Raw genomic sequence first — 19,993 nt, forward strand, 5'->3', positions numbered from 1 at the left:
GCCGGGCGCCGCGCTCCCAAAGCTGGGCGAGGGCCCAGTCCCTGGCGGGGGGGGTGTGTGTGCGTGGAGCCCGGAATCTACGCTCCCGAGAGCGCAGTGCCCATAAAAGAGTTGTTTCCGCAGCCGCTTTATCGGTGCAGACAGAACAAATGAAAAGGCTTTGGTGGAAAATCTTAATTGGGGCTGGACAGTTGTAAACTCATTAAGGGCCGAATTCCAGACAGTTCGCAGACCCGGCCTTTATGGCACACCCTTACTGCCCATTCTTTGAAGTTCCTTCTGTCTGCAACAACAGAGGGCGTCCCAACCTGGCGGCGGGGTGGGGGTGGGGGTGTGAGGGGAAGACCCATCCCCCCGGCGTCCAGGTTCCCCCTTTAGGCGTCGGAACTCAGATAACTTTCCAGCAGTTTCGGGGTAGTGGGGGGAGGGCGGGGAGAGCGAGAAAAGAAAAGGGGGGAGATTATGCTGAACCCTCTGGCCACATCTCTAAGGCGCTTGGGCCTCCGATGTTGTGGCTGTTCCCCCGCAGCCCTTTACACCCCATAAACGGCAACAGCCCTCATTTGCTTTTATGGCGCGTCCAGCTCGCTGGCTGCCTAGGCCCTGCCTCTGCCAGGACTTGCGCTCGGGAGGGGAGCGCCGTACAGAACCCCGAATCCCCCGGGCCAGCCGGACAGGACGCTGAGGTGCGGGGGCGGGGGCGGGGGGCGCAAGACTTCCGTCCCCTGAGAGTCCGCAAATGTCTGTCCTGGAGGCCGCGTCGGGGCAGCCGGGCTCCTGTTTCCCTCCCTGAAGACTCCTCAGGAGGCAGGCCCTTCAGCCCGCGGTGCTGCCCTCACACTCCCCGCCCCGTGCCAGGGGAAGGCCTCGGGAGTCTCAGTGCACCCGTGTCAGGGAAATTTCTTGGGGCGCCAAGATGAAAGGATGGCCTTTCACTGCTACTGGCCAACGAGACCCGAGACCCCAGCCCTGCTCCTCAGAGGCCTCTGGGCCTCCCCGCAAGTGGGGCAGGTCAGAGGCGGCAGCTAGGCCTCGCCGGCCCTCGTTGTGCAGCCTTCCTCCGGTGCTTGCGCCGCCGGCGGGAGCGCAGCTGGGTGCGGCAGGTTCCCGCTCCAAAAGCCCGCGGCCAGAGGTGAAACTGAGATTCTGTCCTCCTGCACCCCGGCCCGGCCCCCACCCAGAGACTCTACCCCCGCTCCCTTAGCCCAGAGAAAAAGGTGCAAAGAGCTGACCCGCAATAAATAGAAAAGAATCAATATATTTTATTTGGCAAAAAGTTAAATATCATCTCAACACAACAATTTGGTCAGTAGGTCTTGAGGTAACTATTGCAAAATATACAGTGTATGTTCAGCCCGATGGAAACCCCAGATTCATCAAGGATACAAATCTACAGTAGCCCAATGGCGGTTTCATAGTGTATAATTTATTATCAATAAAATTAACTCCATTACAATAAGCATTCATTCCCCCCCCATTAAAATTAAATGTAAACCATAGGTAGTAACCTTCTGCACATATGTATAGCTCCGAATTTCCTCAATGTTCATCCGGTGCAAAAACAATATTCAAGCTCGTCTGATTACTTTTTCTTTAATATGTGGATTATATACACAATGAACAAGACAGGTCTATAGAGCATGTAGAGACTAAAATGCCCGCATTTCAAAAGAGGAAAAAACCATGAATCTATGCATCCAGGAGAACACTTTCTTTTAAAATTTTATTTCACTGGGAAATCCTTACAGCTAGTTTACAATCAAAGGCGAACAGCCTAGTCATACAGAAGACAGATTCTACTACAGAGCTATACTCTATGCAACCGTTTTTCTCCCTCATCAACAACCTGAGTTGAAATTGAATTCTAAGCTCTCACAATCACAACGGGTGCGTCACCCAGCACAGAAGTTTGAGTCACAAAACATAATTACCACAATAAAACACAGTGTTCAAGTATCTGGGCAGATCGCTCTGCCGCACAAAGAGCAAATTAAATTAACTACACAGACTAAAAACTATACAGCCCGCCATCAACAGTTGTGCATTATAAAAAGGTAGTTTTTTTTGTTTGTTTGTTTAAGTCAGGAACAGGTAGATTTTTTTTTAAAAATATATACAAGCTAGCACACACAGCCATCAGCGAAAATGTCCCCCACTTTTTTTTTTTTTTCATCTTATAGAAAATGGAAAGCTTACAATACCTCCTCCATCAAAGCGGCAGGCCGGGGGGGAGCCAGCCTGAGCAGGGCTTGCGGGGAGGGGGGGGCGGGAGATGAGGCCCGGAGTTTAGAGCCGCTTTGTGCGGGGTGGTGGAGGCTGGGGTGGGAATAGGGGTGGGAGAGGGATCAGGCAGTCCTTTCTCTTTCTCTCTAGCTCGCTCTCTCTTTTCTAAATGAACTCCAGCTGAATCACTCGTCTTTTGCTCGGTCCTTGTTGATTTTCTTCATTTTCATCCTGCGGTTCTGGAACCAGATCTTGACCTGCCTCTCGGTGAGGTTGAGCAGCCGGGCCACCTCGTACCTGCGGTCCCTGGTGAGGTACATGTTGAACAGAAACTCCTTCTCCAGTTCCAGCGTTTGGTGTTTTGTGTAGGGGCAGCGCTTCTTCCTCGTGGAGCGTGCGTGGAGCCAGTTGGCAGCTGGGTTGCCTGCGAGGGAGACAGACGGGGGATTTAGCAAGAGGAGAAGCACCTACCTCCCCCCTCCACTGGGGCCAGGGAATCTCCTGGGGTCTTCCGCCAAAGCGCAGGGCGCTGCTGAACTGGTTGGGGAAGCGCTGCGAACCGTACACAAAGGCATCCCGGCAGACAGACAGAGGAACAGTCACTTACAATTGCACGCAGGAAAACCTCGGCTTCCCCCTCCCTTCCCAGACCCTCCTTTCTCCCCCTCTGTCCTCCTGTCCTTTTCCTCTCCTTCGTCCTGCCCTTTGCACACTGTGCAAGGAGTGAAATTTGGAAATAGATCCTCTTCTTGCCAGGCAGGGGGAAAGCACGCTGCCCTGTGTTCCTGCAACGTTAATATTCTCTCCCTCTCACTAACACACACACCCTCTCCCTCTCTCTCTCTCTATCCACCCTTCCCCACCTTTCCTTCTACTTTCCCCATTCCGTCTTTGACCTCCCTGGAAGGCCATGGGAGCCAGGCAGCCGGCAAGGCGCCCCTGAGCAACCGCGGGGCGTCGATCACGTCTCCAGTTTATTTGAATAATCTGGCATGGGGACCACCGTGGCCCGGTTGCCTACAGCCTCATCCTGGGCAGGATTTACGCCGCCACTGGCTGAAGGCAAGAAGTGGAGGGGATCGGCTGTCTTCTCCAGGGTCTAGGCTACAGTTGCTGCCGCCGCTCCAGGACAATCTAGCCGCACAAAAGATTCTCTCTGCCGAGCCGCTTTCGAAGAACGGCCCAAAGTGCTGTCCTGGAACCGGGCAGCCAGGGAGAGGGGCTGCTGGTCTTGGCTTGGCCGGCAGCGCCCGCCCCGCCCCCTCTCTCTCGGCAGCAGCCGCCTCCCCTCCCCCCGAACGCGGCAGCCAGCTTGTCACTGTTCTCTGGAATTGGGGCCCCATCTGAGGCATCCTAAACGGCAACTTCTGGTTCCCGGCCCCTGCTCAAGAGGCTCCCAGCGCAGGCGAAGGCAGGCTCGAGAGAAAGCTGAAGGGCTGGCAGATCCTGGTGGCCGGCGTGGAGGCGGCGGCCGGTCTGAAGGGAGGAGACACTTACTGGGATCGATGGGGGGCTTGTCTCCGCCGCTCTCATTCTCAGCATTGTTTTCGGAGAAGGCGCCTTCACTGGGCTGTTTTTCTCTATCAACTGGAGGAGAACCACAAGCATAGTCAGTCAGGGACAAAGTGTGAGTGTCAAGCGTGGGACAGTCACCCCTTCTGGCGGACAGTGGTTCAGGTTTAATGCCGTAAGGCCGGCTGGAGGGCAAGCCCGCGAAGGAGAGCGCGCCGGGCGTGGGCTCCAGCCAGGAGCGCATGTACCTGCCGTCTGGGGCCGCCGCCGCCACGGGCGCCTGGGGGTGCACGTAAGGGTGGTGGTGATGGTGGTGATACACTGCGGCGGGCACCGCATTGGCGCCCGCCGCGTGCACCGGGTTCCACGAGGCGCCGAACACCGCCGCCTTGGACTGAAAGCTGCACGGGCTGAAGTCGGGGTGTTCCGCCAGCGCGGTGGCCTGCCGGGGAGGCTGACCCAGGGCCCCGGGCGCGTAGCGGCCCGCGCCCAGCTCGTCCGCAGCGTCGGCGCCCAGCAGGAACGAGTCCACGTAGTAGTTGCCCAGGGCCCCGGTGGTGGCCATCGCTGTGCCCCGTGCCTGGCCGGTCGGCCCGACCCGCGGAAATTATGAAACTGCAGATTTCATGTAACAACTTGGTGGCACCAGGGGGGGAAGTACAGTCACCTAATAAGTTGCCAGCGGCCGCGCCCCCATTGGCCGCGCGCGTCACGTGCCCGCCCGGCAGAACAATAACGCGTAAATCACTCCGCACGCTATTAATGGCTCGGTGTTTTGCAGTCATAATTTTTATAGCAAAAGCCATATGTTTTTATGCAAAGGGATCGCGGCGCTCCACGATCGGGTTTGTTTTAATTGTGGCCAACGAAGATTAAAAGATCAAATCTGGCCTTGCCTCTGTACTCCCTCCCCTCCCACCGCCACCACCAGACGCACACTTCTTAAGCGGACTATTTTATATCACAATTAATCACGCCATCAGCAAGGCGCGGGTCCCGCGTGCAAGTGCGGCCAGTGGAGCCCCTCACATAAAATTAGACAATAATTGAAGCCATAAAAAAGCAGCCAAATCGCATTCTCGCTCTACTGTATTTAAATCTATATTTATGATATTTCATAAGGAGTTATTGTTTCAGAAGCCACACAGGCTGGTGGGAAGTTGGGAACGACCAGCAGATTCGGTTGCTTCGCCATGGCTCCCAGCTGTAAAAATTTACGAGGACTTGGAAAGGTTAAATTAGACTGTTGTGTTTGGTTGGCGAGCTCCCTGTAAATAATTCCTGCAGTCCCCGGAGATGTGAGTTTACCCCGGGCCGGCCGCGAAAAGTCAAATTCAACGCAGTATCCATCCCAAACTGAGCCACCACCGCCCCTGCCCGAGCGCGCTGGGCAGGGACAGGCCTCCGAGAGGGCACCGCCTATTGTGGGGCCCGGAAATCTGCCCCATTGGATCCCAGGGCACCCGGGCAGCTAGCTCCCAGCTTCGCCGCTTTGCCAACAGCGAGCGTCCGACCGAGGAGCGGCTGGCTGTCCCTGAGTCAAAGGGTTTGAGGGCCAGGTTGTGCCGCGGGTTCGGTCCCGGCCCCGCGCACACGCGGCCCCCGCGCCCTACGGGTCCTCAGCCGGGAATCACGACACCCAGGCGAACGCAGCAGGCGACCCAACACTGTGCCCCGACCTCAAAGGCCCTCACGCTGAGCTCTGCAAGCTTTGTCGCACTCCCCAAACCCGAGCTGCGAAAAAAAAACACGAGGCAGCCTCAGTGGAAGGCGAGATCGGCTTTCGAGACGCAGTTCGGCCAAAGAGACCGCGCGGCTCCGGTAGCTGGGAGGCCCGCACCGGAGCGGCTGGCCTCGGGGCCCTGTATGAGTTCTTCAGGGCTCCTTCCTTCCTTTCTTTCTGGCCCCCGCCCCGGGCCCCGCCTCGGTTTTCACCAGGCCGGACGGCTCAACAGGGTTACAAGGCCCAAAGCTAGGCGACCGCAGCTCAAGTCCAGGGCTAGAAATTAAAACGGGGAGGGGCACGGGGCATTGACTTTAATCCCATTCCTTGGCTTGGCCACATTGAGGAGGGTATTTCTCACCCCTTAAGAGTCTTTCAGGGTTAAATTAAGAGGCCTCGCGGCCTCTGTCAGTTGGAAGAAAAAAACCCACCCCAAATCCGAACGGAAAGCAGCGACTCCTAAAAACGGGGTAATTAAATTCACGTGTGAACACTGTGCCTGCAAGAGTGTGTTTCTCATTAGCCCACTTCCCTGGCGGCGAGGGCAGGCGGCGAGGGCGCTTCCATCTCCTTTTCTGCCTCCATCCTCCCCAACAGTTCCAGTAATCCTCCCCCAAACCCTGATACATCCCTATCCGGGACGGGGACCCTCAAATGCCGGGCTCTCCCCCAGAGCGAGGCTGCGAAGCGTGGCGGAGACCAACCGGGTGCCCCGTTATCCGCTCTCGCCGGAAGAGGGAAGTGGCCGACACAGCGAACTCCGATGTGGCTGGTCCCGGTTGCCTTAGCCTCCTCCCCCGTAATATTGTCCTTTTCCTGTAAATTCCTCTACCTTATCCCCACCCCCACCTCATCCCGGTGTGTCCCAAATATTGGGCAGTTCGTGGTGCCTCTGAGATTTTCATTAAGAAATATTAACCCTGGAGGAAACCTCGCTCCTAATTGTAATTGTCTGCCAACAGGCTGGTCTCGCCTAGTTGCTTTTCGACTTTTTTGCCCAGAGAAGCCTTGAATTATTATTAGTATTTTTTTTAAAATAAAAAGGCTGTTTAAATAGCCTTAGCTCCCAAAATAGGACAGTTACCACATAATTAGCAGGCATGGAGTGTTAAGCAGGCCTTACTGATGCCTAAAAGGGGAGAAAAATCAGAAAAACCTAATATGACCCCTCTTCTGCCCAGAGATTTGGGGAGAAAATATTCAGGCTCTTGAGTCAGCTTTTATTTTGGAAATGAAAGGGACTGCGTGTGTATATTAAAAAATAAATAAATAAATGGATGTAATTACAAACCGCCTCTTTTCGCCTGAGAGTTCTAAAACCTTGGCCTCCAAAACAAATCCAATACTCTGGTCCGGAAAATGGTACAGAGGAGTTGAGAGGAGAGCGGTGTGCTGGCCTTTCAGATAACAGGACCGCAGACAGAGCAATGGAAACAGTTCCAGGGCCCACAGCCAGAGCTGGGAAGGGAAACACAGCTGGGTGTGCATGAGTCTGAAGGCCCCTGCATGTGTGTGTGTGTGTGTGTGTGTGTGTGTGTGTATGTGTGTGTGTGTGTGTTTGGGGGCAGGGAGGGGATGAAAGTTGTTTTCAGTTCGGTAGCAAGAATCGTTCGACTGGCTTCCAATGGTGGACTACAACTTGCAACAAGGGCTCAAGTTTGTAATACAATGGTTGTGGAATTTAAGATTCCTTTCCCCTATTATTTGAAACAGACTGGAGCTGGAAGGGTCCCTTTCTCCAGCACCCTCCCGTACAAGGATGCCATTTCTAAGAGACTCTGAACCTGATAGAAGCTACGGGCAACCAAGCAACCAATCTTTGCCCTAGCCGGGCTCCCTTACGGTGGTTAAAGCCAGAGTTGGGACCGGCAGGCCCCGGAAAGCAGAGGAAGCTTCCAGGCACGGTTCCCTGCGTGGCCAGGCTCCACAGAGCCTGGCTGGGCCTCAGCCCAGGTCCCAGCCTCAGGTGCCCAGTGAGGCCAGCGAAGGCCTCCTTGCCCTCGGTGTGGGCACACAGAAACGCCGCGAATGCCGCCTAATCGGATCTCTTAGGCTGTGGTTGCCGACCCGCGGAGTAAGAACGCAAGGCCGCCGCCATCCGGTCGTGATCATAACCGAGGCCTTGTCTGTGCAGCGGCACACCAGGCCCAGATCCACAGCCCTCGACAGCTGTCCCACGCGAGCCCTTCCTTGGCAGATTCCGACCACAACTTGAACACGCATCAAAAAATAAGACCCCCGCCCCAGGCTCTCCCCAAGCTAGCCCTGGGTCCCTCCCAGAGGAAGAGATGGGAGGACAGGAAGTGGAGATAGAAAACTGGGCACAGAGAGACCGAAGATGAAAGAAATGAAGGGAAGGAAAGAAAGAAGGAAGAAGTAAAGGGAAAGATAAAGAAGAAGAAAAAAGAGGAAGAAAGGAGGGAAGAAAAGAGTCAAAGGCGACTCCTGGGAGCAGAGGGCGGCTTACAGAGAGAAGGGTAAGTGACAAGGCCAGGATCCCAGCCCCTTTCTGCCCTGTCCCTCCTAGTTTGGCCTGAGTCTCTCTCAGAGAGATCTTTCCTGGTCTCCTACCCTGGATTGGGGCTGGTAGCGTCCCAGCCTTGCGGGAGAATGGCCTGGAGTTGGGGGAGGCCCAGGATGGAAGCGTGCGCCCCTGACCTTGAATGGCTCAGGGCCCAGAATTCCTACCACGCCCCCGGCGTCCGCCAAGGAGCGGCTAACCTGACCATACCTGCTCGGGGCCAGGTGGGGATAGGGATTGAGGCCAACAGCCTGGCAAAGCGCTGGGAAGGAGGCAGGGACGAGGCTCCTGCGTGGGAAAAGCCGAGGTTGCCACCGCAGGCCTGGCACGACCAGGGCCCGGATGCCCCGCCTGGCCCGGCCCCCGCGCGCACAGGTACCTGGAGACGATTTCAACTGAAGTAATGAAGGCAGTGTCGTGCTGTCGAGAGAAAGGTGGATCCCAACAACAGGAAACTACCTAAATCACCGACCAGTTCTGGTGCTGCCCGCGCGGGGCTGCCTCGCCCGCCGCCGCCGCCGCCGCCGCCGCCGCCGCCGCCGCAGCCAAGCGAGAACCCTGCGATCGCGCCCGGCCCGGCCCGGCCCCTTGCCAACCTGCGCCCGCGCTGCCACTGTGTGTCCCGCGCTGCCGCTAAGGCCTCACCGAGGGAGAAGCCACCGGCCCCGGTAAGCTAAACCTGGGAGAGAGGGGGGAGGAAGGTAAAGGAGAGAGAGGAAAATGGAAGGAGAAGGAAAAGCGAGAAGAAAGGAGAGCGAGCAGTGTGCGTGCTGGTTTCCCAAATCTTGCTTCTCAGCGAGCCGGCGCCAAGCGGCGGCAGCCCTGGGCGACTCGAAAGCGCCGGGGACGGCACCGAGCCCAGCTCCCTGTCTTGTCTCGGCCTCCGGCGCTCGCTCCCCACTCTCTCCCTCCCAGCCAGCCAGCCAGCCAGCCGGGGCGCGCGCTCCCGCGCCCCCTCCCCCTGCGGTCGCCCCCCCCCACCTCCCGCGAGCAGGAAACGCGTGGCCCCGCGGAGGGCGACCAGGTGGGGGAGGCCGTGCTGGGGGAGGGGGGCTTGCAGCCCGCAGCAGGCTACCTAGCTGCTGCCGCGGATGCTAGGGACGCGCTCTGGGCCCAGCCTGCTCCCCGGATTCCTAGGCTGGGGGTCATCTAAGACCAGGGGACCCACAAAACAACCGGCGTCTGCGAGCCTCCCTGGGGCTCCCGAAAGAAATCCTGTTTAGCTTCCTCTGTCTATGCAGCTCCCCTCTCAACTGAAACCACTGGTCCAGGACAGCTACAATCCAGATATACTAGCAAGTCATAAAACTGAACAAAAGCCGACAAACCTTACGGCACCAGGGCTATAGGGCCCAGACAAATTACGACCGTCTAGGTAATATTTAAATAGATGCCTAAAGTAATTGCAGGGGGCGCGGGCTAGTCCTCCTGTTGTAAAAGTGGTGAACGGGATAAAGTGGAAGGTGAAGATAAGAAGTCAAAAAAAGAGGTAAAATTAAAAAGCTTCATTCCACAGCTTTTATTCTTCTATAAGAACATAAACATCGTCTTTTTTCCACGCACAGCAGCATTACAATATTAATTTATTCTGATTTAAGATTAGAAGTAAATAGAGCTAGAACTAACATTTATAATAATGATAGAATGCATTTGCATAAAACAAGATTGGCAATTTTTCATAATAATAAACATTTATACAGATTTGTATTTATAATTTTTCTTTTTCTGCACCTACAGGTTTGACCCTTTTATGCATGTAACTTCACAGTATAAAGGAAACCCAAACAATGTCTCCCTTCTCTAGTCTATTCTGCTTGCCCAGCCCTCCTCGGATTCTGTGAATTTTAGAAAAGAAAAAATAAAAGAGGAAGAAGAAAAAAGAAAATGAGAAAGAAAACTCTCCACAAGATAGGGAGAATTGTGGTGTGCTTGTCGCGTTACCAGTGGTAACAATTATTTGATGACCAAAAAAACCCCACTAAATCCGCACGCATAAACAAAACTATATTAGATTATTTATCTACAGCCAGAAGGATATGGAAATTCAGAGGTAAGTGAAATAATTTAGTCCCACAATGCAAGACCTCACACAAACTGGAAGAGAAGTTTCCTTCTCCTTGTCGTTCTTTTTTTTTTTTTTTCCTTTTAGAGCTGGGATATCTTACAGAGGAAGGAAAGATTAATCTTTCTGACTCTGAATTTTCTAATCAGCCAAAGCCAAGCCCTTTTGCCAGCCTGCATGTCCATGCTTGCAAGCCCTTCTCTTTGCCAAGGAAGAAAGAAAGAAAGAAAAAAGAAACCCAGGGGCCTGTGTCCCCTGATTAAACACAGCCCAGCACTCCAGGCAGGCGAGCCCGGTGGCGGCTCCTTGCACCATTGACCTCAGGCCAGACACCTCAGCGCCTACAATGGGACCTCGGCCTTCCGGCTAGGTTTGCCCGCCCCCGCAGGAAACCAGCTCCACCGGGAGGACAGGAGCCATTTCCAGCAGAGGAACCCCGAGACAGCAAACCAGCCCAGTCACCACTCAACACTTGAGGATAATATTTATCTCTATAGAAATTTAGCACGATATGGCTTTTTCCCCCAGAAAACAAGTAAACCAGCACCAAGCAAACAGACAAAGAAACAAAAAGTCAGAACAAACCAGCCCTGCACAGATGTAACGGCCAGCGAGATGGCGAGTGTGGGAGGGAGGAATGGGGCTCCGGCACAGGTGCGAGTTCCTGGGCAGAGGCCAAAGACAGAGGGAGGAGAACGGCTCTCTGGCAGCGAAAAAACGGCATTGCCTGGAGCTTCATCAGGAAAAATTAAAATTGGCTGTGAGCTCCCGGATTCGGTTTTCTCGGTTCATTTTCTTCAGTTTCATCCTGCGATTCTGAAACCAGATTTTAACTTGTCTGTCCGTGAGGTGGACGCTGCGGCTGATCTCTAGGCGCCGCTCTCGAGTAAGGTACATGTTGAACAGAAACTCCTTCTCCAGCTCCAGCGTCTGGTGCTTGGTGTAGGGGCAGCGCTTCTTCCTGCCGCTCTTTGCCGTGAGCCAGTTGGCTGCGTTTTCGCCTTTGGAATTGCCTAGCATTTAAGAGAATAAAGAAGGGAAGGTTAAATAGGGGCCACGCTAGGCTGTGCGCAGGGGTGAATTTGGGACTTCTCTGCGATCAGAGGGATGCCCTAAGTCACACAGAGAGAGTTTTACACACACACACCCCCTTTAGCTTGCTCAGGAAGAGCAGTTTCTCCAAAGGGCATGAGCAAAATGGAGAGGGCCTCCAATCTACACCTGCCTTCCCGATTTACATTTTCCTCCACTTTTCCCCAAACACCTGTTTTAGCACAAAGCTGTCCGGCGCTCACAGACAGAACGGCCTGGAAGGGCAGGCTGTGTATCTTGAACTTAACGCCTTTCTTTGCTTCTTGCCCCAAGGCAGACAAACATTTCCTGCAGCCCCCAGGCTGGAGGCATGGGTGCTCACTTGGAAGGGAGGCCAGCAGCGTGGCTTTGTCCCATTCCCGTCCCCTGATTGCCTAAGGCCCAATGAGGAGAGGAACAAGGACATCGTTGGGCCATGGGGAAGGCACGAAAAACTGAATCGGGGTCAAGGGCCGTCCCGCACGTCTTTCCAGGAGCCAGGGACCGGCAGTCTGGGCGATTCCGAGTTCCAGGAGAAGCGAAATGGCCCCTTTCTGACTCTAAGCTCAGGGCCCCGCCGACCCGGCCGGATTTGCCTTTTCTTCTCCCCGCAAGGAGGATTCCCGCCCCTCCAGCAACTTTGAAAAAAAGCATGGGGGATCGTAAACTCGAACTTCGCCGGTTAATGGGCTTATTTATTGGTGCTGGCGGCTGCTTATTTTGGATGCCTTACAAACATCCGCGCTATCTGCGGGCGAGCCACTTTCCTCCCTCCCCCTCCCCCCGCGTGGGCCGCGCCTCGCAGGCTGGGCCCAGACCACGGCTTAGGGTGCTCCGGGCCACGGAGAAGGGCATGCACAAGAGGGGGGCTGCTCGTCCATGCCCTCGCCCCCAATGGGGGGTGAGCTGAGGCCAGCGCGGCGGACGTCTTGGTGTGGGGCGCTAAGCCGGACATGAATTTTTACTGCGTCCCCACGCCCAAATATTAAAAAGCAAGTTCACAAGGTCAGCCTGCCTGCAGCTTGGGCCAAGGCCGGCCGGCTGCTGCGCGCACTCCTGGCTCTCTGCTCTTTCCCTTCTCTGGGTCGGCCTGTCTGCTCGCCTGACTGCGGCCCTTCGGCGCGCCCGGCTTACCCAGGGAGTCCTTCTCGGGCGAGGCTTTGCTGCTCTCGGAAGGGGCTGGGGAGAGCTCCTCTGCGGCCGAGGACGACGCGTGCGCCTCCTCGTCGCCCTGTGAGCCCCCGCCGCCGCCACCGCAAGTCAGCGTAGGGGGCGGCGGTGAATCGAGGGCTCGCTCTTTCCGGGCTGCATCCGCTGAGCCGGAGGCGAGCGCGGGTGGCGGATCGAAGCCGCGCCCGGGGGGCTGAGCGGGGAACGGGCCGGCGCCGAGCTGTTGCGCGCCGCCGCTGCTGCCGTAACCCTTGGCCGTGCCATAGGCCTGGGAGAGGCGGAAGTAGCCGGGCACTGGCACCCCGCTGGAGGTGCTCAGGGCGCAGCCGTCGGGCGGCGGGCCCCGCGGGAAGGGGGCCAGCTCGGCTGTGGCGGTGGAGCCTTTGGGGCATTTGTCCGCCGAGTCGTACAGGCAGTAGGAGCTCTCCTCTTTGATGTTCTGCGCGAAAGAGCACGAGGTGGCCTGCGGCGGGGGTTGGGGTGGTTGCTGCGGGGGCGGTGGCTGCTGCTGGGGCGGCGGCGGCGGCGGCCCCTCGGGCTGCTCCATCCGACACGACCGGGGCGCGTCCAGCCACAGGTCTATAGGCGCGGGCGCGTAGCCGTGCGCCCCGGGACCCAGGCCCCCGCTGCTGCCGCCGCCGCCCGGCGACGCCGCCTCATTGCGCTTGCCTCCCAGAGCCGGGAAGAGCCCGCAGCTCTGCAGCCCGTAGGGCAGGTCGGCGGCCGGCGGCAGGTAGACCCCGCCGTGGGCGTAGTAGCCGCCGCCGCCGCCACCGCCCCCCGCGCCGCTGCCACCACCGCCAGCCTCGCCTCTGCCCGAGCTGATGAGCGAGTCGACCAAAAAAGAGTTCGCGGCGGGGCTCTCCGAGCATGACATTGTTGTGGGATAATTTGGCGAAGGGAGCAGATAGCCCTTTCTGGCTGACATTTCTTGTGCAAAACATGCTGAATACGATTAGCAATCCCCCCGCATCGCGGCGGGTGCCCGCAGCCAATCCTGAGCCAGAGTTTCCGCGCGACCACTCCCAGTTTGGTTTCGTAGGCGCGGGGCCGCTCTCCGAGGGCGCCCTCTGAGCCCATGATTGATATAAATATGTAATCTGTATTGATGGGCCGGGAGACGCACACCCGATACCTCAGCCCAAAGGCCAGGAGCTGTGGGGGCTGCCCCAACGTGGCTAGTGGGGGGCCTGGCCCCTGTGCTAGCCCCGCCCACGCTCGGACGTGAGCCCTCCTGTCGGGTCTGTTTGAAGGGCCCTTGGGCCCCCCGCGCAGTTAACAAGTGGGGTGTTTATGGTGCGCACCCCGGCCCCCCTTGGGTGCTCCCCATTCTTGTTTCGGAATCAGCCACTAGCCCTCCAGGCACTCTAACCACTAAGGGGACCTGTCGGGGCCTCAGGCTCTTCCTTTTCAGCTCGGGACCTGGAGCTGTCTCCCCAAAGTGGCAGACCTGGCCCTAAAGCCACCAAGAAGACCCTTAGAGTGTCCGAGATCCAGCGCTCACTGGCAGCTGGCTATTGCCACTTCTTTCTTGCACCCCACACAGGATTTTCCCCAAAATGGCTTCTCATCTCTCTACACTCCCCTCGGCCAGTCGTTGATCCAGTTAGGATCTTTGCTTCTGGCGTGCTCACCTGGCTTGCTTTCTCTGCAGCTCCTGTCGGTGGACCCTGCTGAGCTGAAACAAGCTGGGGGGAGGAGGGGTGGTAAAAGCAACTGGTAACCTTGGCTGAAAGACTGCCCTACCCCTATTTGGAGGTCCCAGCCAGATCCAGGCACCCCACAGCCCCATCACCCGGGTAGCTTCCAAGCTCATATGCCGCTTCTGGGAAGTGAAAGAAACATTGCTCTTCAGGGTCTTCGGTTTGACCGGAGACCAGACCTGGAGGGGGAAACTTGGAGGAGGGGGCGGCCGATGGACGCCTCCGCCTCAAGCTCTCCCTTTAGCCTTGGCATTCGCACGCTCTCGGAGGTTATGACAGGAACCAGTGTCACCACACTCCTGCCTCTCCGTCCCCTCCCCTCTTCCCCCCTCCCCTCTAAACCCGCGGCTGGGGCAGCCCTCACTCCTGCGGTGTGCGCATTTTAACGAGACCCGCGGTGAGGAAATCCGTTCCCGGCAAGGCCGGGCTGGGCTCGTGGCCCATTTATAGCAGCGTTCGGAGGCCAGGCCCTTTGCTCAGTAGACTCCAGGGCCTCCTTCGTCCCTGGCCGTAGGGACGCGCTTCTTAGTCAACTGGAAACTGCTGGCCCAGGGCGCTAGCCCCGGTGTGGGCCTCATACGTATCTCAGGAAATGATACCTTTTCCGGCCGGATCCAGTGGAGCCCGGGAGCTCGCTGCCTTGCCCCAGGTCTGTGGGCCACAGCTCTCCAGGATGCCCCAGGCCTGCCCGCCGCACCAGCTCCAGCCCCTGCAGAGGCCTTGACTGGCGCTGCCGAACGCCGGGATCCCAGGAAGCAGAGCGCTCAGGCCTCTGCGTACAGCGGGGAAAGACCCTTGCATCCCGGGTGATGTGCCAGGTACTTGGCCTTGTTCCTCCCATCGTGCACCTAGTCGGAGAAGGAAGCCGAGCCCGAGAAGACCCAGAGAGAGTACCCGGGAGGGCTGGCGGAAGAGCCCTGACGCGGGCTTCTGAGATGCAAGCGGTCGCGGTCTGCGCCTGTTGTGGCTGCTCCGCGGGCCGCCGCACCCCCGCTTCCCACTCTGCAGAGCTTGCGTACCACGGCTTGCGCTGCGCTCCAGCCACTTCCACCCGGCCGGCCTGTGCCTCACGGTGACTGGCTCCGCGGACCGAGCGTCTGGGGTACAGAGGAGGGAGATGGAGCGAGACAAGAAGGAGAGAAGGGCTGAGGGAGAGAAAGGAAAGGGGCGGGGGGGAGAAGGGGAGAGAGTCTGAGAACCAATTCTCTCCAATCCAACGAGATCCTGAGGCCTAAGTAGCAGCAGCGGCCGAATCAAGTCTGTGTGGAGAGATCAGGAACTGTCCTTCACTCCCCACCTCCTTCCCGCGAACAAGGCCAAGACAAATTCTAACCTGGCTAGGCCCAGAGGCCAACAAACTTGAATAGGGAAAAGCTTCAGACCAGGACAACCTAGGACCCCTGTCTGGATGGGCTTGGTCCTTATCCAGCTCTCCAGGAGGGTGGAACGCTTTGGGACTGTTGCACTCAGCGTGCTACTGGGAAACGCCACAGAACTGAGGACTGCCTGAGAAGGGGGCTTTGCCCCAAAGCACTGTGCATGCCAATCAAGAAAGCTCTGTAGAGTGTGAAGTAAGGCCCAAGAACAGGAGAGGAGTCCTTGAGGAGAATGAGTCCCTGCAGGCCGTTTGGGCCAGGATTTGGTTCCTCTCCACACTAAAAGCAGAAAGCAGCTTTCCCAAGGCTGTAGGCTGGGAAAGGAAGAGCCAGTGGCTATAGGAGAGAATGCTTGAGATGGCAGAAGCTAAGAAAATAAAATGAAAGTCAATGATCTAAGCCTATCTTTCTTTTTGAAAGTTAAGGCCCCCTTGGAAAAGCTAAGGCCAAGCTCTGATTCTTATCCTGTGAAAAATGCACATCTGGGCATTCCCACAATTTGACCCATCATTTTCAAGGAGTTCACAGACCCCTTACAGCCTTCTCCTTGGGCCCTCCAGAATGTTCCAGAACTCAGGAATTCAGCAACCCTGCCAGTTTGACTGGTAAGACAAGCCGGGTGCCTGGCTGTAGGCATCTCAGGCTCAGCCTGGTCAGCGCCCTGTAGGGTGACCAAATGGGCTTCTAGGCGGGATGGGATCCAAGAACACACAGGTGCCAACCAAGGTGACAAAAGCCAGCTTGGTACTGCATCTGCTTTAAGAAGGCCCCCTTGGCGGCGGACTTAGAGGAGGCGGAAAGCCCGCTGCAGCCTTGCAGACCATGGCATTGGCACTTGGGTCTTCACTGACCTTTGGGAAAGCTGAATGTTTTTCTCCAACCTCTTTTCTCCCCCTTGCAATAAACCAAATGGGATGTTGAGTTTGTGCTGTTTCTTGCTTTAAAAAAAAAAAAAGATGACTATGATGAAGAGTGTGTAAGCCCGGGTAAGAGTCCCTCTCTGGTCCCAGACTGCCACCCCACCCCCACCGGGGCTGGCTGAGCTGCGAGCGAACCGACAGCCTGCCCCAGGGCCTGGGACGCAGACCGGCCTGCTGCCGCTGGTTCGCACAAGAAGATATCCACGCAGCAGAAGCTCAAGTTAGATGCTGCTGCCCTTTCAACTGGTCTTGGAGCTCCCAGCAACCCGGACCGCGCCCCCCCCCCCAAGGCTCCGCACTCCCCAGACTATAACACCGAGGTGTTAACTTCCTCAATAGAATATTCGGTTTATCGATCGCCAGGGCCTTCTCAAGGTCCCCCATCCCCAGAGATTAAGAAAAGCGATTCAGTTGCAGCATGGGTCGGCTCCTGGATATTGTCTTCCCTCTAGCCCCTTTGCGGTCTTTCCCTCTCTCCCTTTCGCCCTCCCTCCCAGCAGCTGAATTTCTCTGTCCCCCTCAGGATGCCTTTGACCTAAAGCTCTGGGTGCATGCTTCCTTCAACCAGGCCTGTGTAGAGGTTATGTGCAGCCCCCAAGGCCCACGTTTTATTTCGGAGTAAATATCATCCATTTCTACCTGGGTAATAATGCTCACCCTCCCCGTGGCTGTGGAGCCCAAGTAAAGGCCAGGCAAGTGGAATAAGCCCTTTGGCGAGGATCACGGTGCATTTCACCCGATAGCGGATTCCTCCTTCTGAGTAGGCCCTTGCAAACGATGAGAAATAACAAACTGTTACTACCCAAAACCCCCACTTCCTTTTAAAAATACTAGGTACAGAGATGGGGTAGCCAGTAAACAGTTTGTATCTGGAAGTCGTTCTCAGTGTTTTCCAGGCTCAGAATTATCCGACCGGTTGTGGAGTTGGGCTGCGACCCCACAGAAGGAAAATAAACGCTCCTTTCACATATCCACTTTAACAAAAATTCTGGACTTCTCTGATTCTCACATTTACTGTATGGTTAGAAAATTTTTTTGTAAGCCATGACGTTCTTTCTCGTTCATCTTTAAGAATGTCAACATTTCCAGGGAAATTTGTTGTGTCTGTTTTGAATTAATCAGGTGCAATCTATCCCTAAACAACCCGCTTTAAATTTTTCTCTAAATCCAACCACTAAACTGGCCCTTCTCTCCTCATGGGGGAGTGTTAGGGCCTTTTCACACACTCCCCAAATTACAATATGCTTAATTTTGTCCATAATAAACTGCCTCTGACTTTGAAACCAGAGGTGGCTCTGGGATTTTAGGGAAGGCTCAGGCTGCAGAAAGCGTGGTGCGGGTGCCCACTCGGTGTGGTTCCTGGGGTTGCCTTATTTTGGCAGAGTTTGGGAGCCCACACTCAACAAAGACTAGTGACTTTTGATAGGCAAGATTTACACACACACACACACACACACACACACACGGAACTCATATTTTCTCTGAGATTCCCTCCCCCCATTCACCCATGCACTATATATTTGTGAAAATAGTGATTTCAAGAAACTAATGAAAACATATTGGAATAAAAACTTAAACATAAGAAAAGAGGAAATTTGAATCTAGCCTCTGAAACGTTAAGTGAAATGAGTATTTAAAACTTGTTTTGTGACAACCCTGATGGAGAGACTGTGATCAGAGTTTATCCTCCATGCTAGCTTTTGAAAATGTATAGGTATATACCAATACAGTTTTCACATATTTGCAAAATATCTCATATTTACATCTAAGAAATCACTGCAAAACCCCAGCTAGGTTTATAGCAGTGCATCCCAAATAAGCAAATACAGCTTCTCTGGAAGCCTCAAAAATCATATGCAACTTTTTGGAATTGGCCTTTTTCAGAACAAAGGTTTTCCCCAGGCTGCTGGACAGACCTAGACACTGCACCTAGTAGAAAACCAGAGACCTCCCGGATGTCTGCCCCAGGGAATAAGACAGCCTCAGCGGCCACGGTTGCTAACCACCTCATTGTTTAGAGTAGAAACTTTGTTTTCCCCAGTACCTCCATCTCTCTCACTCTCTCTCCCCTTCTCTCTCTCTCTCTTTCTCTTTTTGTTGCCACCACAACCCCCACCCCGGCACTGCCAGAACCCCTTCACTTGGATGCCCCCCATCCCTGACTCATCCCATTCTGAATATTTCTACAAAATTGAAAGATCGCCTTGGGTGCATTGCTGGCGCAAGGAGCTAAAATCGTCAACTTTTCCACTTAGGCCTCCCTCTGCTTTCCAACCTTAGGGAGCGATGGGAGAAAGGAGGGGGTGGGCTGAGCGCCTATAGCGTCACCCGGAGCGCACAAACCCAGCCACTTATCCCAGTCCTGCTCTGACATGGGCCACCTCCCCACTCCCGACTCAGCCAGACTGGAATTGCTAAACTTGTGGCCTCTTACCTTGACACATTTCCGAAATCACTGCCAAGGGACAGCAAGCAGGCTTCTCCGCGGCGCGACGCCTGCGAGGCCTAGAGAAGGCGCGTTGCTTTAAATTACAACACCAATTACTTCTTGAAGGTGAGCCCCCCCCTTATTTTGATACTAAGGGGATCGGGACAAGTGAAATAATGTAACGTGCTGCTCTTAGTATCAGAAGCGAACAAAGGCCAAGAATCGCGCTGGGGTTCCCGGCTCCCCGGCGGCTTTGACATTGATCGGACGTGCGCCATCTCGTGGCGGCTGCGTGACTAGGCCCGGCACGAACTTCAGCCGGGAGCCGGGAGAGGGAAGCAGGCGCTAGGCATAGACAGAGGGGAAGAATGTGCCCAGCTCGCTGCTAAACAGATCTCATTTTTACATCTAAGAAATTGCTGCAAAACCCCAGCCGGGTTTATAGCGGCGCATTCCAAATATGCAAATTGGCCGGCCCCGGACGGGTTTACGACCACATTGTCACAGCCATCGGAGGATGGGCTTTTATAGGGCTCAGAAATCAAACCCGCGCCCGCTCGCCGCCCGCCAGCGAACAGTCCTCCTGGCTAGACACTCTCTAGCAACTTGCAAGACTTTGGTTAATCTTTAACCGTCCCAAAGGAAGTCTTTCCTTAAACCCTGGGCTTCCCTGCCCACCCCTCCCTGCCCCCAGGAGAGTCGTTGTTCACCTCCTTGTGTATGTTCATCAACCTAGACATTCATCTAGGGGGGTCTGTCCCATTCCCCTTTGAGCTCGATTTCCCCAGTCGCGCCAGTTAGACAAACACACAAACAAATAAACAAAGCAGGGTCTGGGGTCTGGGGCCTCTCTCCAAATTCGATCTTCTCTGCAACTCTGGCCCTGCCTGGGTGGCTGGGGAGAGGGTGGGGGTAGAGGTGGGGGGTGGGCAACAAAAGGCTCTGGCCTTTCCGCCCTGCCCCTCAAGGTTATGGGTGATGTCCAAATTTAAGGCAGAAGTTCAAAGGCAGGAAACAAAGAGTAAACAGGCATCTTTCTTTCCCCAAAGGGAAAAGGCAACCTCAGCTGGGAGCTTGGGACAAAGTGTCCATAGAGGCTCCTGAGAGTCTGCTCTTTGTACCCAGACTGGTCTCTGTCTTCCTAAGGGGACCCCCAGGGCACCCTAGAGTGGTTCCACTTCAGGCCTCCTAATCCTGAGGTGAGCAAGCCCAGCCTGGGATCAAACTCATTGACCACCTCAAGCTCCAGGGCTTTCTCCCAGGCCTCTCTCCAGTCTGAAAGGA

At 55.7% G+C, this 19,993-nt stretch overlaps 2 protein-coding genes and 1 long non-coding RNA gene across 3 annotated transcripts; 1 reads left to right on the forward strand and 2 right to left on the reverse strand.

The window, feature by feature from the left end:
• Positions 1 to 1,238: 1,238 nt before the first annotated feature.
• On the reverse strand, positions 1,239 to 4,625 carry HOXA9 (homeobox A9). The gene is made up of 2 exons (XM_036088766.2): positions 3,721 to 4,625; positions 1,239 to 2,647 (listed from the first exon to the last, which is right to left on the reverse strand). Exons 1-2 carry the CDS (start codon positions 4,298 to 4,300, stop codon positions 2,409 to 2,411), a joined length of 819 nt encoding a protein of 272 aa, XP_035944659.1. The 5' UTR covers positions 4,301 to 4,625; the 3' UTR covers positions 1,239 to 2,408.
• Positions 4,626 to 8,015: 3,390 nt separating this feature from the next.
• Positions 8,016 to 16,282, forward strand: LOC118533452 (uncharacterized). The gene is made up of 2 exons (XR_004916238.2): positions 8,016 to 8,647; positions 9,717 to 16,282. It is a non-coding gene; the product is annotated as an uncharacterized LOC118533452 (long non-coding RNA).
• HOXA10 (homeobox A10) lies at positions 9,484 to 13,263 on the reverse strand. Its single transcript, XM_036088763.2, has 2 exons — positions 12,247 to 13,263; positions 9,484 to 11,054 (listed from the first exon to the last, which is right to left on the reverse strand). Exons 1-2 carry the CDS (start codon positions 13,208 to 13,210, stop codon positions 10,780 to 10,782), a joined length of 1,239 nt encoding a protein of 412 aa, XP_035944656.1. The 5' UTR covers positions 13,211 to 13,263; the 3' UTR covers positions 9,484 to 10,779.
• Positions 16,283 to 19,993: the final 3,711 nt, after the last annotated feature.

This window comes from Halichoerus grypus, chromosome 12 (assembly GCF_964656455.1).
Source record: "Halichoerus grypus chromosome 12, mHalGry1.hap1.1, whole genome shotgun sequence".
Classification (NCBI taxonomy): domain Eukaryota; kingdom Metazoa; phylum Chordata; class Mammalia; order Carnivora; family Phocidae; genus Halichoerus; species Halichoerus grypus.